The 19,477-nt window shown below is 47.8% G+C and overlaps 1 protein-coding gene across 4 annotated transcripts in view; it reads right to left on the reverse strand.

Moving 5' to 3' along the window:
- The window catches only part of LOC102443570 (sarcoplasmic/endoplasmic reticulum calcium ATPase 2-like), a 267,118-nt gene that overhangs the window by 101,023 nt on the left and 146,618 nt on the right, over nucleotides 1-19,477 (reverse strand). For all 4 annotated transcript variants that reach the window (XM_075916863.1, XM_075916865.1, XM_075916864.1 and 1 more), the window contains exons 8-10: nucleotides 12,841-12,926; nucleotides 8,635-9,099; nucleotides 6,647-6,735 (exon numbers count right to left, since the gene is read on the reverse strand). In XM_075916863.1, coding sequence (XP_075772978.1) covers nucleotides 6,647-6,735; nucleotides 8,635-9,099; nucleotides 12,841-12,926 — 640 coding nt within the window. The remainder of the gene's footprint in view (nucleotides 1-6,646; nucleotides 6,736-8,634; nucleotides 9,100-12,840; nucleotides 12,927-19,477) is intronic.

The raw sequence follows: 19,477 nt of genomic DNA on the forward strand, positions 1-19,477 counted from the left end.
CCCGGTGGGCGAACGGCCACCCCAAATGGTTGGGGACCACTGACCTAGATGAAGGGATGGACTGCACCTTCAGCAAGTTTGCGGACGACACTATGGGTATGTCCACGCTGCATTCCTCTTTCGAGAGAGGAATGCAAATGAAGGCAAGCGAAATTGCAAATGAAACGTGAATTTGAATTTCCCGTGCTTCATTTGCATAATCACGTCTGGGCACTATTTCAAAAGAAGAGGTTACTTACCTCGTAACTGTAGTTCTTCGAGATGTGTTGCTCATGTCCATTCTGATTAGGTGTACGCGCGCCGCGTGCACAGATTCCGGAGCTTTTTTCCCTTAGCAGTATCCATAGGGCCAGCAGGGAGCCCCCTGGAGTGGCGCCGGTATACCGGTGCATATATACCCCTGCTGGCCCTCCCACCCCTCAATTCCTTCTTGACGGCTCCTTCTGACACGGGGAGGTGGGTGGGATGCAGAATGGACATGAGCAACACATCTCGAAGAACTACAGTTACGAGGTAAGTAACCTCTTCTTCTTCTTCAAGTGCTTGCTCATGTCCATTCTGATTAGGTGAGTCCCTAGCTGTGTCCCCCCTCCGGAGGTGGGGTCGGAAGGTGACTAACTATTATTTTATTATTCTGCAGAACACAGAACTGCCGTCCCGACAGCAGCATCCTCCCTGGCCAGCTGCGTGATTGCATAATGCTCTGCAAAGGTGTGCACCAATGACCAGGTTGCTGCCCTGCAGATCTCCAAGATCGGCACGCAGGCCAGGAACGCTGCCGACGTTGCCTGGGCTCTAGTGGAATGTGCTGTTATGCGCGGCGGTGGTCTACCCGCGCCCTCGTAGCACAGTCGAATGCAGGAAGTAATCCACGAGGATATACGCTGCGCCGAGACTGGCTGACCACACATCCTTTCCGCCACCGAAATAAACAATTGATTTGACTTACGAAACTGTCGTGTCCTATCTATATAAAAAGCCAACGCCCTCCTAACGCCCAGGCAGTGCAGCGCCTGTTCCCTGGGCGACGCGTGTGGCTTGGGGTAAAACACTGGCAGGTAAATATCTTGGGACATGTGGAAGTGTGAGACAACCTTGGGAAGAAATCCTGGGTGTGGACGCAACCTCACCTTGTCTTTAAAAAACACGGTGTAAGGTGGTTCTGAGGTGAGAGCCCTAAGCTCAGACACCCGCCTGGCCGAGGTAATGGCCACAAGGAAAGCTACCTTATAAGACAGATGTATCAAAGAGCATGAAGCCAGGGGCTCGAATGGGAGCTTCATAAGGGCAGACAGGACCAGGTTAAGGTCCCAAGCCGGTACCGGAGGCCTCTCATATGGCATCATCCTGTCGACTCCCTTTAGAAACCTTTTAACCAAGGGATTGGCAAAGATAGACCTTTAGCCCCCCCCGGCGTGGAAGGCCGCTATGGCCGCCAGGTACACCCTTAGGGAGGCTGTGGCCAGGCCCTGTTTCCACAGGTGGAGAAGGAATTCCAGGACAATCGGAACCGCCCCTTCACCTGGAGCGAGCGTCCTGCCCTCCAGCCAGGAAGTAACCCTCTTCCACTTAGCCTCGTAAAGGGCTCTAGTGGACGGCTTTCTGCTTTCTAAGAGGACCTCCTGGACTGCTCTGGAGCAGGCTCGCTCCGTCACTGAGAGCCACTGAAGAGCCACGCTGCTAGGTGGAGAGATGGAAGGCTCGGGTGGAGTGCCACCCCGGCCTCGCAGCTCTGAGTGATTAGATCTGGCACTAGGGGTAGCCTGAGCGGGCCCTCCACAGTCAGATCCAGCAAGGTGGTGAACCAGTACTGTCGAGGCCATACTGGCGCTATCAGGATGGCCCGAGCCCTGAACCTCTGCACTCTGAGGAGTGTGTCGTGGATCAGAGGGAACGGGGGGAAGGCATAGAGTAGGCCCCTGGGCCAGCTGACCTGCAGTGCATCTCCCCGAGAGCCCTGACCGTGCCCCATATACGAACAGAACTCCCCGCACTTGGCGTTGCTCAGAGTTGCAAACAGGTCCAGGCGGGGAAACCCCCACCTCTGGAAGACCTCGTGAAGTACATCCCCCCTTAGCACCCACTCGTGCGCCTGGATTGAACGGCTGAGCCTGTCCGCTAGCCCGTTCCTGGTTCCCGGAAGGTGAGATGCCTCCAGGAAAATGCTGTGGGCTATACACAGTTCCCATAGATCTAGGGCTTCCCGGCACAGGGGAGAGGAACGCGCCCCACCCTGTTTGTTGATATAGAACATGGCCGTAGCGTTGTCTGTCAGCACCGCCACCACTCTGTTCTGTAAGTGGGGAAGGAACGCCCTGCAGGCCAACCTGACCGCCCGCAGCTCCTTGATCTTTATATGGAGGTGAGCCTCCTCTATTGACCACGTACCTTGTGTCCTGAGGTTGCCCAGGTGAGCGCCCCATCCTACGTCCGAAGCGTCCGTGACCAGCTGCACAGATGGGGACGGCTTGGTGAATTGGACCCCCGCACACCGTGTTCTTGTCCTTCCACCAGTCCAGCGAGCGCAGAATGCCCTGAGGGATAGTTACTACCACGTCTAGCGGCGACCTCAAGGGGTTGTGCGCTACCTTGAGCCACCCCTGCAATGGGCGCATGCGTAGCCTGGTGTGTTGGACCACGTAAGTGCCCGCCGCCATGTGGCCTAGAAGCCTCATGCAGGTCCTCGCCGTCGTAGTCGGGAACTCCTGCAGCCCCACTACCAGCGATCGAATGGTCATAAATCTGTCTTGCGGTAGGGACGCCTTGCCCACAGGCGACTCCAGATGGGCCCCCACAAAGTCTGTGACTTGCGTGGGCTCTAGCAGTGATTTGGCCTCGTTTATGAGGAGGCCGAGACCCTCGAACAAAACCCTGGCCCTCGAGACATGGTCCAGCACTTGTTCTCAAGACTTGCCCCTTATGAGCCAGTCGTCCAGGTATGGGAACACTTGGACCCTGTGCCGCCTCAGAAACGCGGCTACCACCGTTATACATTTGGTAAAAACTCTCGGGGCTGTACACAGTCCAAAGGGGAGGACCGTAAACTGGAAGTGGTCCTGTCCCACCGTGAACCGGAGGAATTTTCTGTGACTTGGAAAAATTGAAATGTGGAAGTACGCATCCTTTCAATCGAGAGCAGCATACCAGTCCCCCTTTCTGAGCAATGGGATGATGCAGGCTAGCGTCACCATCCTGAACTTTGTCTTCCTTATAAAGGTGTTCACGTTTCGGAGGTCTAGTATGGGATGCATACCCCCTTTCGCCTTGGGTACCAGGAAGTAGCGGGAGTAGAAACCCTTTCCCCTTACGTCTGGAGGCACCCTTTCTATGGCCCCTAGCATCAACAGGTTGGACACCTCCTGCCGAAGGAGTGTCTCGTGAGAGGGGTCCCAGAAAAGGGATGGGGTTGGGGGATGGGAGGCAGGGTAGGAAAGGAAGGGGATAGTATATCCCTGCTTCACCAGATCTAGGACCCAACGGTCCGACGTGATCTTTAACCATTCCTGGTAAAAGAGGGAAAGACGGTCCCCAAAGGGCGGACAGATAGGCGCTACTGGTACTCTGCTATCTGGCGTACCTTCAAACTGAGGGCTTAGTTTGGTGACCGGGAGACGGCCCTGAGCTTCTCTCGGAGTCTGACCAAGGGCCCCTACGCCTGCCTCTGAAGAGGTCAGGGCGGCTATTGTTGCGGCCTCTCCTGCGACCCCTATCGTTATTTTGCCCCCTTCTAGGGTAGGGTCTAGTCTGGAAAGAGCGCCTCTGAAGCGCCGGGGTATGTATCCCTAGCGACTTCAGGGTTGCCCTTGAGTCCTTTAGGCTATGCAGCTTGGAATCAGTCTGCTCTGAAAACAAGGCCGGCCCCTCAAAGGGCAGGTCCTGGATAGTAGTCTGCACCTCGGGTGGGATGCCAGACACCTGCAGCCAGGCACTACGCCTCATCACAACCCCTGTGGCCATGGTGCGGGCTGCCGAATCGGCTGCGTCCAAGGCCGCCTGGAGAGAGGTACGCGCCACTGCTTGTCCCTCTTCCATCAGGGCCCCGAATTCCTGGCGGGATTCGGGAGGAAGCTGGCTGGCAAATTTCTGCATAGACGCCCATGTGTTAAAAGCATAACACCCCAGCATCAGTTGCTGGTTAGCTATATGTAGCTGGAGGCCCCCCGTGGCATAGGCCTTCCGGCCAAGTAGGTCCAATCTCCTAGGCTCCTTTGCCTTCGGGGTGGGACCTGGAGGCCCTTGGCGCTCCTTTTGCCCAGCGGCCTGAACCACTATGGATCCCGGAGCCGGGTGGGTAAAAAGATACTCGTGCCCCTCCTGGGGTACATAGTACCTTCTCTCGACCCCCTTCTGGGTCGGTGCAATAGAAGCCGGCGTCTGCCACAGGGTTTTAGACAGCTTGTCCACCGTTTTATTCAGTGGGAGCGCCACTTGACCAGGGCCCGCTGCCGCTATGATGTCCACCATCGGATCTAAGTCCTCGTGAACCTCCTCGTGCTGGACCGCAAGATTGACCGCCAGCCTTCGGAGCAGCTCCTGGTGCGCCCTGGAGTCCATAGACGGGGGCTGAGGTGCGGGGTCGGCCAGGGCCTCGTCTGGTGAAGACGACGAGAACTCCCTTGAGGGGATTGCCTCCTCCTCAGCTATCTGTGCCCCTGGCTCCCCCTGACCAATAACTGGGGGTCTCGGCATCGACGCCATGGGCGAGCCGCCTCCAGGCGGGGGGGGGGCTGTCAAGGGGGTGGCAGATGGGGTGCTACTCCTTCGGGATGACCCCGCTGCCGGCCCCGTAGGGGGAGGCCCCTGGGCCTGGTGGTATGCCCAGGGCATCCAAAAAGCCCACTGGGGTTGCCCCTGCGACTGCTGCTGGACCATCGGCTCCCGGTGAGATGATCTGACCGACGAGCGGGACCTATGACGGGGCCGCGACCTATATGAGGGCCCGGTCGAAGCCACCGACTCGGCCTCCGACTCCGAAGAGTACTCTGATGCTGACCAGGGAGGGGCCGATGAAGCCTGCACCCTACGCTGGGCTGCCATGGCCGATGGCTTGCCCCTGTGCACCACACGCGGTGCCGGTGGGGGCATGAGTGGAGGCCTTTGCTGCGGCGGTACCGCGCCCAGATGCATCTGATAGGCCGGTGCATAACCCTCCGGTGCCGTCATGTGCATCGGTGCCGCGCTCCGCTGCTGTGCTCCCAAGGAGTAAGCAGGGATCGGTGCCGGGAGAGGCATCAGCGTTCCATGACAGCGTTCCATGAGGCGTACAGCTAGTTCGGATTAGAAGCCTAATCCGAACTAGCTACTCCGTGCCGCGTGTAGCCGCGCGGCACGAAGTCCGAACTAGCTGGCATTTAAAAATGGCGCCGGCCGGCTTCATGCAAATGAAGCCCGGGAAATTCAAATCCCGGGCTTCATTTGCAACTGCAGATGACTACATTACCCCCGCTAGTTCGAACTAGCGGGGTAGTGTAGACATACCCTTAGATACCAGGGACTGGCTTGCTACCTTCCTCAACTGTGTCAGGGAGATCTCAGGGACCAGAGCCAGTTCATGAACCAGTTGAGAAATGCTGATTTACCACATACAACTCTAGATAAAATGAAACTCTTATTGATACAAGAGCTTATAAGATTTTTGAGAAAAGGGATGTAGTCTAGACACACCCTAAGAAGGAAATAGCAACTAGAATAGCGAAAGCAAGAGTGAGTTTGAAGGCGATGGATAAGATCTGGAAAAGTAAAGCGATTAGCTTAGGAATGAAGCTGAGCATCTTGAAAATGTGTGTATTTATGAGTATGTTGCATAGATGTGAGACATGGGTGAGAACGAAAGATTCGAAGAGGAGGATATTGGCATTTGAGAGGAGTTGTTATAGAAAGACCCTGAGAATAGGATGGATGCAGAAGGTCACCAACGAGGAATTAAATAGGAAGATACAGCTGAAAGAGAACCTACTGCAGGTGGTTATACAACAGAAGTTACAGCTATTCGGGCATATCTGCAGAATGAACGACAAGCAAAAAGTTAAGACCCTGGTATCGGCATAATGGATGGTCCGAATAGGAGAGGCAGACCCCACAGAGAATGGGTAGATGATATAGTTGATTGGTGCGGAGCTAGTCTACAGAAACTAAGCCACTCTGCACTGGACAGGGAAAGATGGAAGGAAATAGCGAGGGAGGCATCGGACACCAATGGGCGTTGAGCCCGTGGTTGTTGATGATGATGATGACCAGTTTAAACCTAGAACTTCCATAAATGAATGGGAACATAGGTCCCATACAGCATCACTGAAAGATAATTGAACTAAAACCTTCAAACACCAACCCTAAATCTAGAAAGTATTTTTACAGTCCTAATTCATCATTTTTGGAAGATTAGTTGTCAAATGAACAATGTCAAAAATGTATATTTTAAACATGCTTCATAAAGGTTGAGGCTTTGTAGAATTTAACTTCTTTTCAGGAAATATTCTAGGCTAAAACAGGTTGTCTCTAACCTCAAATTGATATACACAATGGCTGAGAAATGTTGGGACATTAACCAATGTTATCAGATACTTTAATATACTGAACAGCCTATCAGTCTGTACATGTACAACCAATGGATAAACTGGAAGACATTTAACATTAATTAAATACTTACACTTCTCCCATGGGGGCATATGTTGAACCTGTTGCAGTAAATTCATGCAGGGAACAGCTATCTCCTTCTACTCTATCCAGTATAAACATCTGTAAGAAAAAAAGTGTTTTAAAATATTAGTATAAACAAACACTAAAGCTTAATGCATTAAAATCAGTTTGAATCTGTAACACACAGTACAAAATTTAAGGCAGCACAATCACTTGGCTTTTCTGTTAAAAAAAATAGGCAGAAAGGATAGATATCTATTCTAAAATTCATCCTGAACTACATAATTTTTTGTGCTCTAAATATTTAGCCACATGTGCATGCAACACTACTTTGTTATGCAAGTCAGGATTGTTAGTCTATCAGCTGTAGAAACAGTGGAGAAAGTTGATCCCAGGTCTAAAAGTGATTCTAAATAAGCGAGTCATGTTTCAGTAATGCCTTGCTTTCACTTTTCCTACTCTACACTGCATTTTAGTTACGCCTCTAAACCCCATTTGTAGAAAAGATTCAAGTCTTAATAAGATAGTCAATAACTGCTCTTCATGAGGGCTAAAAATTATACAAAATACTTAAGAATTCAGAAAGCAGACAGGTAGGTGAATTGACAAGTGACTTCAGAGAATATAAATACTTCCATTGCATTCTGGTCAAAGTCACACATAGGGATGTTGGATATCAGGTAACTGAATAGTCGAATAACCACATGAATTCTTATTGGTTACTCGACTATTCTATAGTCCCCAGGAGCAGGGACAGCAGGCAGTGCACTCCAGCCCTACTCCTGGGGAGCCCCCAGCCACCCTGTGCTGCTGCCTCTGACAGAGGCAGCAGTGTAGGGTAGCAGCAACCCCTGTCCGCGGGGGGGGCCCTCCAAGCTTCCCACGAAAGAGTCTCCTCCACCTGATGCTTGGGGCAAAAAACTGGCAAGAAAATGTCCTGTGACACATGGAAGTTAGACACCACCTTCGGCAGGAAGGCGGGGTGGGGGCGTGATCTGACTTTATCCTTAAAGAAAACCATATATGAGGGTGGTCCGAAGAAAAGGCCCTTAGCTTGGACACACACATGGCTGATGTGATGGGCACCAGCAGGGATACCTTGTAGGACAGGTGTAGCAACGAACACGTTGCCAGGGGTTCAAATGGGGGTCCCATGAGTCTAGACAGGACCAGGTTGAGGCCTCCTGTGCCTACCTGAGTCCCCTCTATTATATTAAAGCTTCAAACTTTGGAGGTGCAATGGTCAGTACAGGGTTGGGAGTAAATGATGCCCAGTATGAAGTAGGGACGTGAACAACTAGTTGACTAGTCGCTTCCCCCCCACCTATCAGAAAGAGGCAGCAAGGGGCGGGGGAAGAGGAGGGGGTGCTCCAAAGTGGGCGCTTTCGCCTTTGAAGTGTAACAACGACCCTGGAGCTGTGGCTACACTCCAAAGGTGGAGGTGCCCTTATCAACCAATCGACTAGTCCGTGCAAATTGCATTGACTATTCGATTAGCCAATTTATCTAAATGTAACATCCCTAGTATGAAGTAAATCAAAGAAAAACAGTGTACACCAAAGACTATCTAATTAAATTAAACACTCTTTCACTATACAATGTCCAGCTGCCCACCTGCATAAAACATGTCTATTTACTTTCCCTTTACACTTCTGGACCTATGGAGAGACTGTCCTAAGGAAAATGGCCTGGTTTTTAAAACTGCATGGCACACCAGAGTTGAGGTATCTACAAATGAAAAATTTTACCATCAAGTGTAGGTACAGCTATTTTTGGCCATAACAAAATAAAGAAAAGATTAAAAAGCCTTAAACATTATGGGGTGGAAAGCTAAGCTGAAAGTGAAATAGCATTGTAAGTAAATAAAGCAAGATTTTGACAATATAAGAGCAAAGCTGATCACACGGTTTCATAAAATAATACAATTCAGGCAATATTTAATAAGAGAACCTGTAGGGCGGGGAGGAAATGCAGACTAAATCAATCAATTCATCATACCCTGCAAACTGACATCTGGTTGGTTGTGAGAGTACCAGTCTTATCAGAACAAATAACAGATGTGCAACCCAACGTTTCAACGGATGGCAGACTTCGAACAATAGCATTCTTCTTGGCCATTCTGCGGGTTCCTAGGGCCAAGCATGTGGTAATAACAGCAGGCAGACCCTCTGGGATAGCAGCAACAGCAAGAGCAACAGCAATTTTAAAGTAGTAGATAGCGCCTCGAATCCATGAACCACCATGAACTGGATCATTGAAGTGACCTATGTTGATTATCCAGACAGCAATGCAAATGAGTGAGATGACTTTGGATAGCTGCTCTCCAAACTCATCCAGTTTCTGTTGGAGTGGTGTTCTCTCTTGTTCAGTAGCCACCATCTCATCACGAATTTTGCCAATTTCAGTGTTCACTCCTGTTGCTACAGCCACTCCCATAGCTTTACCAGCAGCAATGTTAGTACCCTAAAATGGAATTGAAAGAAGAAAGGGGAAAAGCTTCATAAGTTGTTCTGTGACAATGAAGTAGCTATATTTCAAATAGAACTTAAATGCCTTAGCAGAAAATGTCATCTCCAAATCTGGTTTGTAAGTTTGTTCTCTGATTTTGTCTAATTTAAGATGCAATGCTCTTGTGGCTCACATATTTCACTGTTCTCAGTTCTTGATAAGTTATTTTGGATTCTATTTTGACAGCCATTCTTTGTTAGGTCAGTAAGGGAGTATACATTAGTCCTTAAAAGGGGCACGAGTATCCTTATTGATTTTAAATATTTATGTTCCTTTATTACTTTTTCTTACATAGTTAGGGTAATGTTAACTCAATATGAAGTAAAATGCATGAATTGACGAGTTTTTAGTCTGTAACTGATAGGGATATTAAGTAGCGTTTAATTAGCTAATCGAGTAGTTGATGGAATCTCCATCAACTACTTGATTAGTCATGGGGGGGGGGGGCGCTCGCTATCCCCGCTGTGGCCCTCCAGTTTAAATGCAGTATGAACTGGGTGTGCAGGCAGCTTGGCCGCCAGTACATTGAAACTGCAGCACTGCAGGGGTGTTAGCATTATATATACAGGTCACACACATTCCAGGAGCTATCAGTCTGAAATACAACTGCTTTTCAAATTTTTTCAACTTTTCACTGCTCAATTCCAAACAGGTTGGTAAAATTAAGCTAGATTCTCCAATGCTTTCACTGCCAACTGCTCTGAGTATAAAAGATAGCTAGCCACCTATGAAAAGCCTACTACAGGTTCAACTATTCTAGTCCGGCACCCTCGGGTCCTGACCAGTTCTGAACGAGATAATTTTTTGGACCATGGAAGGTCAATATTGTCTAGCAGCATTACCAACACTTCCCCTGCTTACTAGACTCTGAGAAGACATTCAGGGTAAATTAGAGCTAAACAACAGCACAGAACACAGAGCTACAACTGGTGGCTGTAAACAAATTTTATGGGACGGCAGGAAACTTGGCCACACTCACGGAAAGTGGGAATCCAGTTAACTAGAATCATTCTGGATGACGGATGTTTCCAGACTAGGGATGTAAGCAACTAGTCGACTATCTGATAAGCAAAAGCTTATTGGATAATTGACTAGTCCCTCAACTAGTCGCTTCACCCCCACCCCTTGCTGCAAGGGGGGGAGCAGGAGCCAGTGCTGGGGGAAGCCGGCTTAAAAGCAGGTTCCCCCCAACACCATCTCCACGGGGGGGCAGTGGGGACTGGGCACTGCACCTCTGCTTTTTAAACGTATTAAGAGCCTACCGGCAGAAGTGCAACAGGGGGACCCTGCACGAGCTGGGACAGCTAATTCCTATCGACTAAAATCTGATCTGTCAATTTTGTGTGTGTTCACTTTTTTTTTATTATATCCTTTGGTATATACGGTCATGCCAATTTTCTTCCACTATTTGATCTGAGGAAGTGGGTCTGGCCCACAAAAGCTCATCACCTGATAAACCATCTTGTTAGTCTTTAAAGTGCTGCATAAGCCTATCTTTTGTTTCAGCTACACCAGACTAACACAGCTACATCTCTATTACTATTAATCATGTAAATGTGAGCTCTAGTTCATGCAGTACAGTACTAGCAATACACAGGGTGAAAGAGCTATGAAGTGTTAGTGTTAGCAGCATCACCTTTACCAAGAAAGCATCAGTAAAACAAAATGATCTTCGCACCAGAGTAATAGGAAATGAGTGAAAAAATTCTTTGCACAGAATGTCTGACATGTTAACAACACCATGTTAAACATCAATAAGCCCTAAAACCTTAAGTAGGCAAGATAAAATGTTGCCACCCATAACCATGTTAGCATTTTAAAACTATTTAACACTTGTGAATCAAGATCTACTTGTATAACCAGATTAGCCATTTGTATCTACAATATTTATTTTTCTGTATTTCATGAGAACCACCTTAAGTTCAGACTGCTCAGAACAAAGCTGGAACAAGCGCCTTTTTAAGTAACATTCCCCAATAAATCTGAACATGCAGATTTTCTTCAAAGGAATGGGCCAATGGAGATCAATTAACATGCAGCACGACAAAATTCTAAGACCTATTTCCAAATTCAGTCCTTGGGTAAGCAGACACAACACCACTCACATCAAAGAGCTTACATCTGTGGTAGCTTTCACCCTTAAACCACAGGGAAAGAATTTCATATTTTGCCAACTACAAGCCTAATTCTGCCACCTTGCACACACAGTGAATGTTCCTGGGCTCAACAGGTGCCCTTACAAATATACTCTCATAATGAGTAAGAATGGCAGAATCAGAGCTTGAAAAAGCAAAATCTACCTATAACCTATAATCATTCATTCATTGTTTCAATACTTCTACATCCTAAAATATTCACATTTTTGTTTCACTCCATATAAAGCAATGAATGGTGCAAAGCGGACTAAAACTAAGCTTCTAGTTGTCAATGAATATTCAAACAATATTCAAATTAAGGAAGCACAATTCATATAATTCCTCTTCATGAAATATTGCTAGTTCTTAGGAGGTGAAATGACATGGGTTTCAGAATTAGTTTCTAAGCGCACACATGCTGGTGAAAGTCTTCCTCTTTTTTTTCTTTTTAAGATGTATGCAAGTTTCTGCACCAAAGTAGAAGTTAAAATCTCACTAGTTTATTTGGATTGAGAACCCTTCCCTTAATGATTCATTTTAATAAAGTAGAGAGATTGATTAGAAACCCAAAGGAAATCCTAATGAGCTTACTGCAGCCAGCAGTTAGGTAGGAATACAGTAAGGTAGCAGGTGTATACTATTAGGATTTACCCAGTGTTGCTTGGGTCCTTATGGGGGCTCAGGGCAGGAGATGAGGGGTGCAGGAGTCAGGGCATGGGGTTGGATGTGTTGGGGGGCCCTTAGGGCAGGGATTGGGCTTGGGGGGGTGGGGAAGGGGGTTGCCCCCAAACTGGACAGGTGGCAGCTCCCTGGGGCAGGACAGTGCTACAAGGACCACATTGGCCAGCCCACCACCCCTAGGGCTGGCCGGGGCAGCAGGGGGCCACCGGGTATGATGGCCAGCAATAGCCAGAGCCCTGCCCCCGGCCAGCCACTCTGTTCCTGGTAGGAATATAAAATCCCATTTAATTGACTAGTCAGTTACACATACTGTTTAACAGTTAACTGATTAAAGGGAGGGGCGGCACTCCAGCCTGGCCCTTCTTGCCCATCGCTGGGCTGGAGCACCCCCCTTGCCAGAGTCAGGGGCTTCTCTGGCATCACAGCTGGAGTAGCTCCAGCCCCCACCAGTTAACCTTAACTGGTTCAACCTTCACATCCCTCATTTGCCCATGTGGCAGGCCGCTGCTGCCCCCCCTCCCCCCACGCACACCTGTGGTGATTTGACAGCACGACTGTCGCTTTTAGCAGATCCCTCCCTTTCCATTTGATTAGAAATAGTCAAATTCCAGGCACATCCCCTTGTCCTGGCACAACCAAACCCTTACCTTGCTTTAAGTTATGATAAGAGGAAGCTGCCTACCAAACTTGGTGGTCTTACCATTTAGGAGGAGTTCTTTAACAGTCTCACAGACAGACTCTCAAATACATAGTAGATTTAACCTGGATAATTCTTGAATTCTAAAAGACTTTAAAAGCTCCACAAATGTTCAATTGCTAAATTCTATTCTATATTTCTATAAATCACTAACTCTCATAAAACCTAAAAAAAATTACTTACAGAAAAAAGCATGTTCTTCTTATCTTGGTTCACAGCACGAGGATCAGGCACAGGATCAGTATGCTTAATAACAGACACAGATTCACCTGAATAAAGATTATACTGTTAAATGGGAGTTTGTATGTATAGTTTTAACTTTACTTGTAAACTGATTGAATAGGAAACACAGTATAAACTTACACTCCTTAAAACTGTATTTCTCTGATGTCATGGCAGAAGCAAAAAAAAAAAAAAAAAAAAACCCACACACAAAACACAACCAACCCACACAAACCCCCTCACTGATGGGCATCCAACAGAGAAGGAGAAAGACGCTCCCCACGTTCTCCTTGCACACCAGAGTGTAGGGGGGCTCAGGCTAGATGATTTTGGGCAGTCCAGCCCCTGGAGCCTTAGGTTCCCCACCCATCTCTGTGTGTGTGTGTGTGTGTGTGTGTGTGTGTGTGTGTGGAGAGAGAGAGTTTTCCTGCAGAAGTGGCAACAGGCTTGGGGGAGGGGTGAAAGCCCAGCTGGGGAAGGCAAGCCCCAGCCCCACCCCTGGAGCCAAGCCTCACCCACTCCCAGCCCAGCGCACACCGGCAGCCCTCCATGGAAACTGGGCTGCTGAGCTGGGGTGGGATTAGCATGAGTACAGGGTGTAGCAAGAGCAGGCAGCCACAAGGTGGGGCTGGCAGTGCAGCAAGTGGCAGGCACTGCAGGGTACAGGCACGGGGAAGGGCAGGAGACAGAGCAGTCAGGGGGTGTTGCAGGGGCTGGGCATGGGAAGAGGTTGTCAGGGTGCAGCAGGCTGAGTGGGTACAGGGAGGGAAAGCCGGCACAGCTGGCGGGAGGCACTGCATGAGCTAGGGCAAGCACGGGCTGGTGGAGTGCTGCAGGGACCAGGCATGAGGAAAGGTTGCTGGGGCACAGCAGGCAAGGGGGCACTGCAGGGGTTGGGCATGGGGAGGGCCCTCTGCCCCTTGCCAGTCCCTCCAATGCCCGACTGCTTCCTCCCCCACCCCTCCCCATGTTTGCCACCCCATGCCCTTGTAGTAAAATATAGTAAAGACTATGTGTGCTTCTTCCCCCTTCCATTACTTAAGCTTGAAACAGCACATATCATTTAGCTAATTGCGCATGTTTTAGAAGCTGTAGTAAAAAGGGGAACTAGCTGTTTAGACCCATTTCTCAAGGACTGGAGTACACGTATTACTTGAGTTAAGCAATAGCAATTAGCAAATTTCCCTAAGTAATCTATACTGGTGGTTGTTACTGAATGGAATAGAGTTGAAATATACTAACCAATAACGCGGCAACACGAAGCTAAGGTAACAAATCAAGACGTGCCAAGTTAGATAAGAAAGTTAAAGAAAGTATAAAAAAGGATGCTTAGCCAACGCTCAGGTTCGGCTCTGCTTTGAACATTGAGTTCCTTAGCCGTACCTTGGTTGCAACCAATAAACTTGAGTTGGACCCAGCCTGAAAGTGTGACTCTCTTCTTGGGGTAAATCAGACTAGCCTCCAAGGGGACGAAACCAGCAATTTATGCAACAAATTGGCGACCACGAAGGGACACCCCTTGGACTACTCCGGAGTCGGACGACAAGATTCGCCGTAGGTGACCGTGAAGTGCGCACCGGACTGTTTGAGTCCGTCATGGCACCGAAAGCGAGAGTCGGGACATCCGGAAAGTTAAAGGAGTCTCTATTGAATGAGTCACACGAGGCTGTAGGGTCCGAAGAAAAGAGGAAGGCGCCGGGGCATAACGGAGTGAGTATACCTATCCCTGTGTTCTTGTAGAGGTCGACCTGTAGGTTTGTTTGTACTCAGCATAGAGGTCTGGGTTTTGGGGTTTGTCTTTTGAAGACGTTGTGGCCAGCATATAGGGCTGGGCCGTAGGAAAGAACACAATATCGTGGAATTGGGTCGCACCCAAATGGTAAAAACCTCTGTAAGCCCCTTTGGAAATACCACAAATTCGTGGTCTGTGTTAGCCAATTATGAGGAGTTAGAAAAACCCCAGGGGATTGCTTTTGTTTTTAGTAGGAGTACTTCTGTTCTTGATATTAATGATTTGTTAGAAACCTAAATTGTGAAACTAAAAGTTTGTGTGTAAGAATGACTGTCGCTGACCAGGTCTGAGACTTAAGCTGACTCCAGCCACCCCGAGAATCCTGCAAGGGGAAACCCGATGACCAGGATTTCTTGATTGCAAGGGGGGTCAGCCGAACCTCGTGACCCAGCGAGTCTCCAAGCCCCCTGTTTGTCTATATTTGTTGCTGTCTAATAGACCTATCTTAAGTGTCACGGTTCCACAAGGGCACACCGGTGTCTCTAGTGAGGCAGCCAAGTGCTGGACCCTCTCTGAGTTCAGACGCTAAAAGCTGGTGTGGTGTCATTCTATTGACATACGGAGCCGTGGAAAAAGCGTGTTGACTGTGTGTGTAATAAATATATAGGCATGAGTCCAGGTCGCTCCCGGGTAGAAAACTCCGTAACCCCATTGGGATACATGTTGCACAATTTCAGTAAATTTAAGGGTGATTTTGGGATTAAAATGACAAAGGATTATTTAATCAAGTTCTGTCAGCTAGAGTGGCCAACCTTTGGGATAGGCTGGCTAGATACAGAGTCTTTTAATGTAAATCTAGTTGCCTCTGTGCATAGTATTGTTACTCGAGAGAGGCACTGAGATTAGTTCCCATATATTAATTGTTGGTTGAATCACATGCAGAGGCGACCTGCGTGGCTGCTGAAGTGTAGTATAGGAGCTTGTAGAGTTATGATAGCAAAAACTAAGGCCACGGGAGGCAAGGGAGCGTGCCCCAAGGTTTTAAATGATTCTAGTAGTGAAGTTGATCTGACTCAAGGCAGGCGTAGAAAAACTCCCATGGTGGAGCAACATGAGGAGGGGAAGGAAGAAGGCGAAGCAAGCTACCTGTATGTAAACCCCTCCTCATGAAGATTAGAGATAATATGCTGGAGCATGCCTTTGTTGTTTCATCTGCATGCCCAGTTGCCTAACTAGGGCGAGATATGCTAACTAAGCTGCAGGCTGAAATTTTCTTCCGTGGTGATCGGATTGTAGTGCAGCTGCCGGTGAAACAGGGCTCTTCCCCCTTTAACACCCCGGTTTTAGGAGTACGCAAAGCAGATGGCACCTCGTATAGATTAGTGCAGGACCTGAAGGCTGTAAATAAGAAGGTTCTTGTGGATCACCCTATGGTCCCAAATCCACACACCATTGTAACACAAGTTCTGGCAGATGCAAAGGTGTTCTCAGTGTTAGATTTAAAAGATGCTTTCTTCTCTATCCTTTTGCATAAAGACAGTTAGAAACTATTTGCCTTTGAGTGGGAGGACCCACATACCCATGACAAAACTCAGTTGTTGTGGACTGTGTTGCCCCAGGGTTTTGTATCAGCTCCCCCATGTCTTTGAGATCACATTGCAGAAAGACTTAGAAAACTAGAAAAGGGCAATGGAGTCCCTGTTGGATGCCCTAGGAAAAAAAGGAGATATAAAGTCTCACAAGAAAAAGCCCCAGCCAAAGGTCACCTTCTTAGGCTATGAGATTAAAAAGAGTGCGAGCTGTGAGCAAGGATCGAATCCAAGCAACTTCAGGAAATTCTCAAGCCCTTCTTAGCAAATAGATAACGACGGCCTCTCCGGCTGGAATCGCAGGCAACCCAAGGATGTTTCACAACACATGAGTATGGGCCATCCAGAAAAAAAAAAAAAAAAGTTAAAACCTTTCCCTCACACGCCGTTATAATTAGTTCGAGGGCGTGGGGGAAGGTAACTTAAAAGCCACCCAAATGTCAACCAGTAGAAATTGAATGTGAAGATGTAATCACTAAAAACTAAATCTGCCCTAACAAGGAGACACATTCTGCAACATAAATCTCCTTACAGAGCATGAGCAAGTGATCCACCCCAGAGTCAGCAGCATAGATCAACTGCTGCAGCCTGGACGTTATAAAAACCTTATACTGAAAAGAATTAGGAGGTGTGGGGGCTAATTGGAAAGCCCACTCTCCTTACCAAATCAATGCTAGACAAATCTGTGTAATTAAGAAAAGTCATTTAGCAGGATCAAGACAGATCATAAGATAAAAAAAGCCCGGTCTGCAATACAAGAGGGAAACTGAGCCATGCCACTGTTGGGGAGGGCTAGCAACTCTAAGGTAATTCAAGGGAGTGGAAGGTCACGAGTACCGATGAAGCGCTCTTGTTCTCAGAAAGTTGCAGCTCACTCGCACATGAAAGTGGTAAGGAACTAGCTGTAACCGGTTCCCCTAACAGATCTTAGGCAGTATTTTAAGTTATAATAGGCCACCCCGATGGGGGAGAAATGTTTTCTTGTCTTTCAGATCATCAGAAAGCGCTGGTGCCAGTTGAAGAAAAACAACAACAACAACAACAAAACCACGGTTCTCTGTCATGACATAATAAGTTTGTGTTCTGTCCAAGTTTGTCTTGTATGTCGTAATTGTAATACGTATTGCAAATGATGTGTATAGAAAATTGTTTAGGCTAGGAGAATGTTAACAATGTCTCCACAGGTGAACAAAAAGAACTGGAAGGAAGCAAAGAGTGCATCACGTGAACAGAAGGATGGGAGACGGGTACTAGCCCCTTCCCACCAGACTGGTTTGGTTTTGCTTTAATGAATGGCCATTGCTAACTTGCCCTCATTTGGATATCATCAACCAGGACTTTAAGGACAAAATAGAGCCTCCCAATTGTGCATCATGCCCTGAACAGGCCCCTGTCCCAGAACCAGTACAACTGTCACTGATCTTTACCTTGATGATGTTCCACACTGGTACAGACCAGCTGTGTGCTAGACTGGCTAATCAAATTGGCAAATGCCTGAGTAGGCAATGACAAGGCTTAGCAGATACCATCGCAGATTGGTTTGGGCCTGGAAACTCTGTCAGCAACACTTATGTCAAAGCCCAGAAATTGTATAAGAATCCAGGCTTGTAAATGCAGTAATATCCAGTGCCCGTGAAGGCCTACACACCAGCCAAGCTAATCAATTGATCCTAAATAGTTTGAAGGATCTGTCCAGCTCTGTGTCTACTTCACTAGACCTAACCTGATGTTCGGACTGGAGATTATCTCCCCTGTGCCTACCCATGGGAGTGGGGAAAGAAAGAATCCATGAGGACCCAAAGGCCCACCTGGACAGGGCATAGTACAACCGTTTGTTTTTGGCCTCTCTGGGGATTCCTCACTCAGATCAGATCAGAATAGTAACCTCCCTGCCTGTACCAAAGCAGGGGCATATAGATAAAATAAGAAACATTGTTTATTCTGAAGGTGTGGGAGCCTCCCTATACCCAGGGATTGTTGCACCCACTTTGATAAGGAAATTTTATGTATCTGCCCATTTAACATCATGACGAATCTGCCTAGCTTTGATGTGGTTGTCTCAGAGAAACAAATGAACATCGAGCTGGTCCAAATGAACGGTACCTACTGGTGTTTGACTACCCAGACAGATCACTCCATCCTGCCCCTCTATATATCCGTCTGTGTGCATAACAGTCCCTCATCAAGCGGCCTGAGATGCTGAGTGGCACGGCGGAAGTAAGTACCAGAGGAGGGTTTACTGGCCCTGCAGGCAAAGATCAAGAAGTTGGTGGCCAATGCCCAAAGATATATCGGGGCTGGCCGTCTGAGGTACGCACAGATGGGGAAACACCGTGGACCATGCCAAACACCTATCTCTGTAGCACTCAACCAGGCAGTAGAGGTCAAACCTATAATCATGGGCAGCGCCAGTAAGGCGACGAAATATCTTGGGAATGGATTTGAATAGTGTTTGCCAAATTATGTGAGGAGTTTTGATTTTAACATTTATAATAATGTTAGTGCTGTACCGGCACTTCCAGAGTAAATTAAAACCCCTTAAATTGTTGTATTTAACCTAGTAGATTAAGAAGAACCCCAAAGTCAAGAGAAAAGAACTATAGGAGTAAACTGAGGCAGTCCATGGTATCTTGCTGGGGACTGACAAACTCAAATCATTAAGTCAGCCTGAGAAGCATATGCTACAGCAGTTACTGTGACCCTGGTTCCCCTGGCAACTACATGCCAAAAAGGCCTCACTTTGATAAGGCCGGTATCAAACAACCGCGCGGGATTGTTTTTACGGTGTGCTTCATTCCTAGGAAATAACCTTGGTTCTAAAAGAGCTAGCTGGCTTTTGGCTCAGAGAATACTCTTATGTCCATCAGCGAAAGACCACTCTAGAAAGATCTTTACCAAGTTTTGCTAACCACCAACACCGCTGTGAAGTACCAAGAACTGACTGTTGGCCAAGGCTTCTTACTGCAAAAAGATCCTTCCATCTCAAAATGATCCTACCCCGACTGCTGATAAACCTCTCTCTTCTGGTCCTGCTTTCCCACCTGTTGAATACCAGAAGAACCAAAATAAAATATTACAGGGTGATGTGCTAGTAACCTCTCCCCTGCATGCAAAGAAAAAGAGGAAAACTCAGCTTCTAGGACACCGCCAAAGCCCAAAGATTTCTGACTACAAAAAGACTAAAACTGAAAATTAGTAAGAAGAACATGAACACGAATCTTATTGTGCTATGTTGGTACACATTCCTGTTTAGTTCTGTTTTGTTATGATAATGTTA

This window comes from Pelodiscus sinensis, unplaced genomic scaffold (assembly GCF_049634645.1).
Source record: "Pelodiscus sinensis isolate JC-2024 unplaced genomic scaffold, ASM4963464v1 ctg36, whole genome shotgun sequence".
Taxonomy (NCBI): domain Eukaryota; kingdom Metazoa; phylum Chordata; order Testudines; family Trionychidae; genus Pelodiscus; species Pelodiscus sinensis.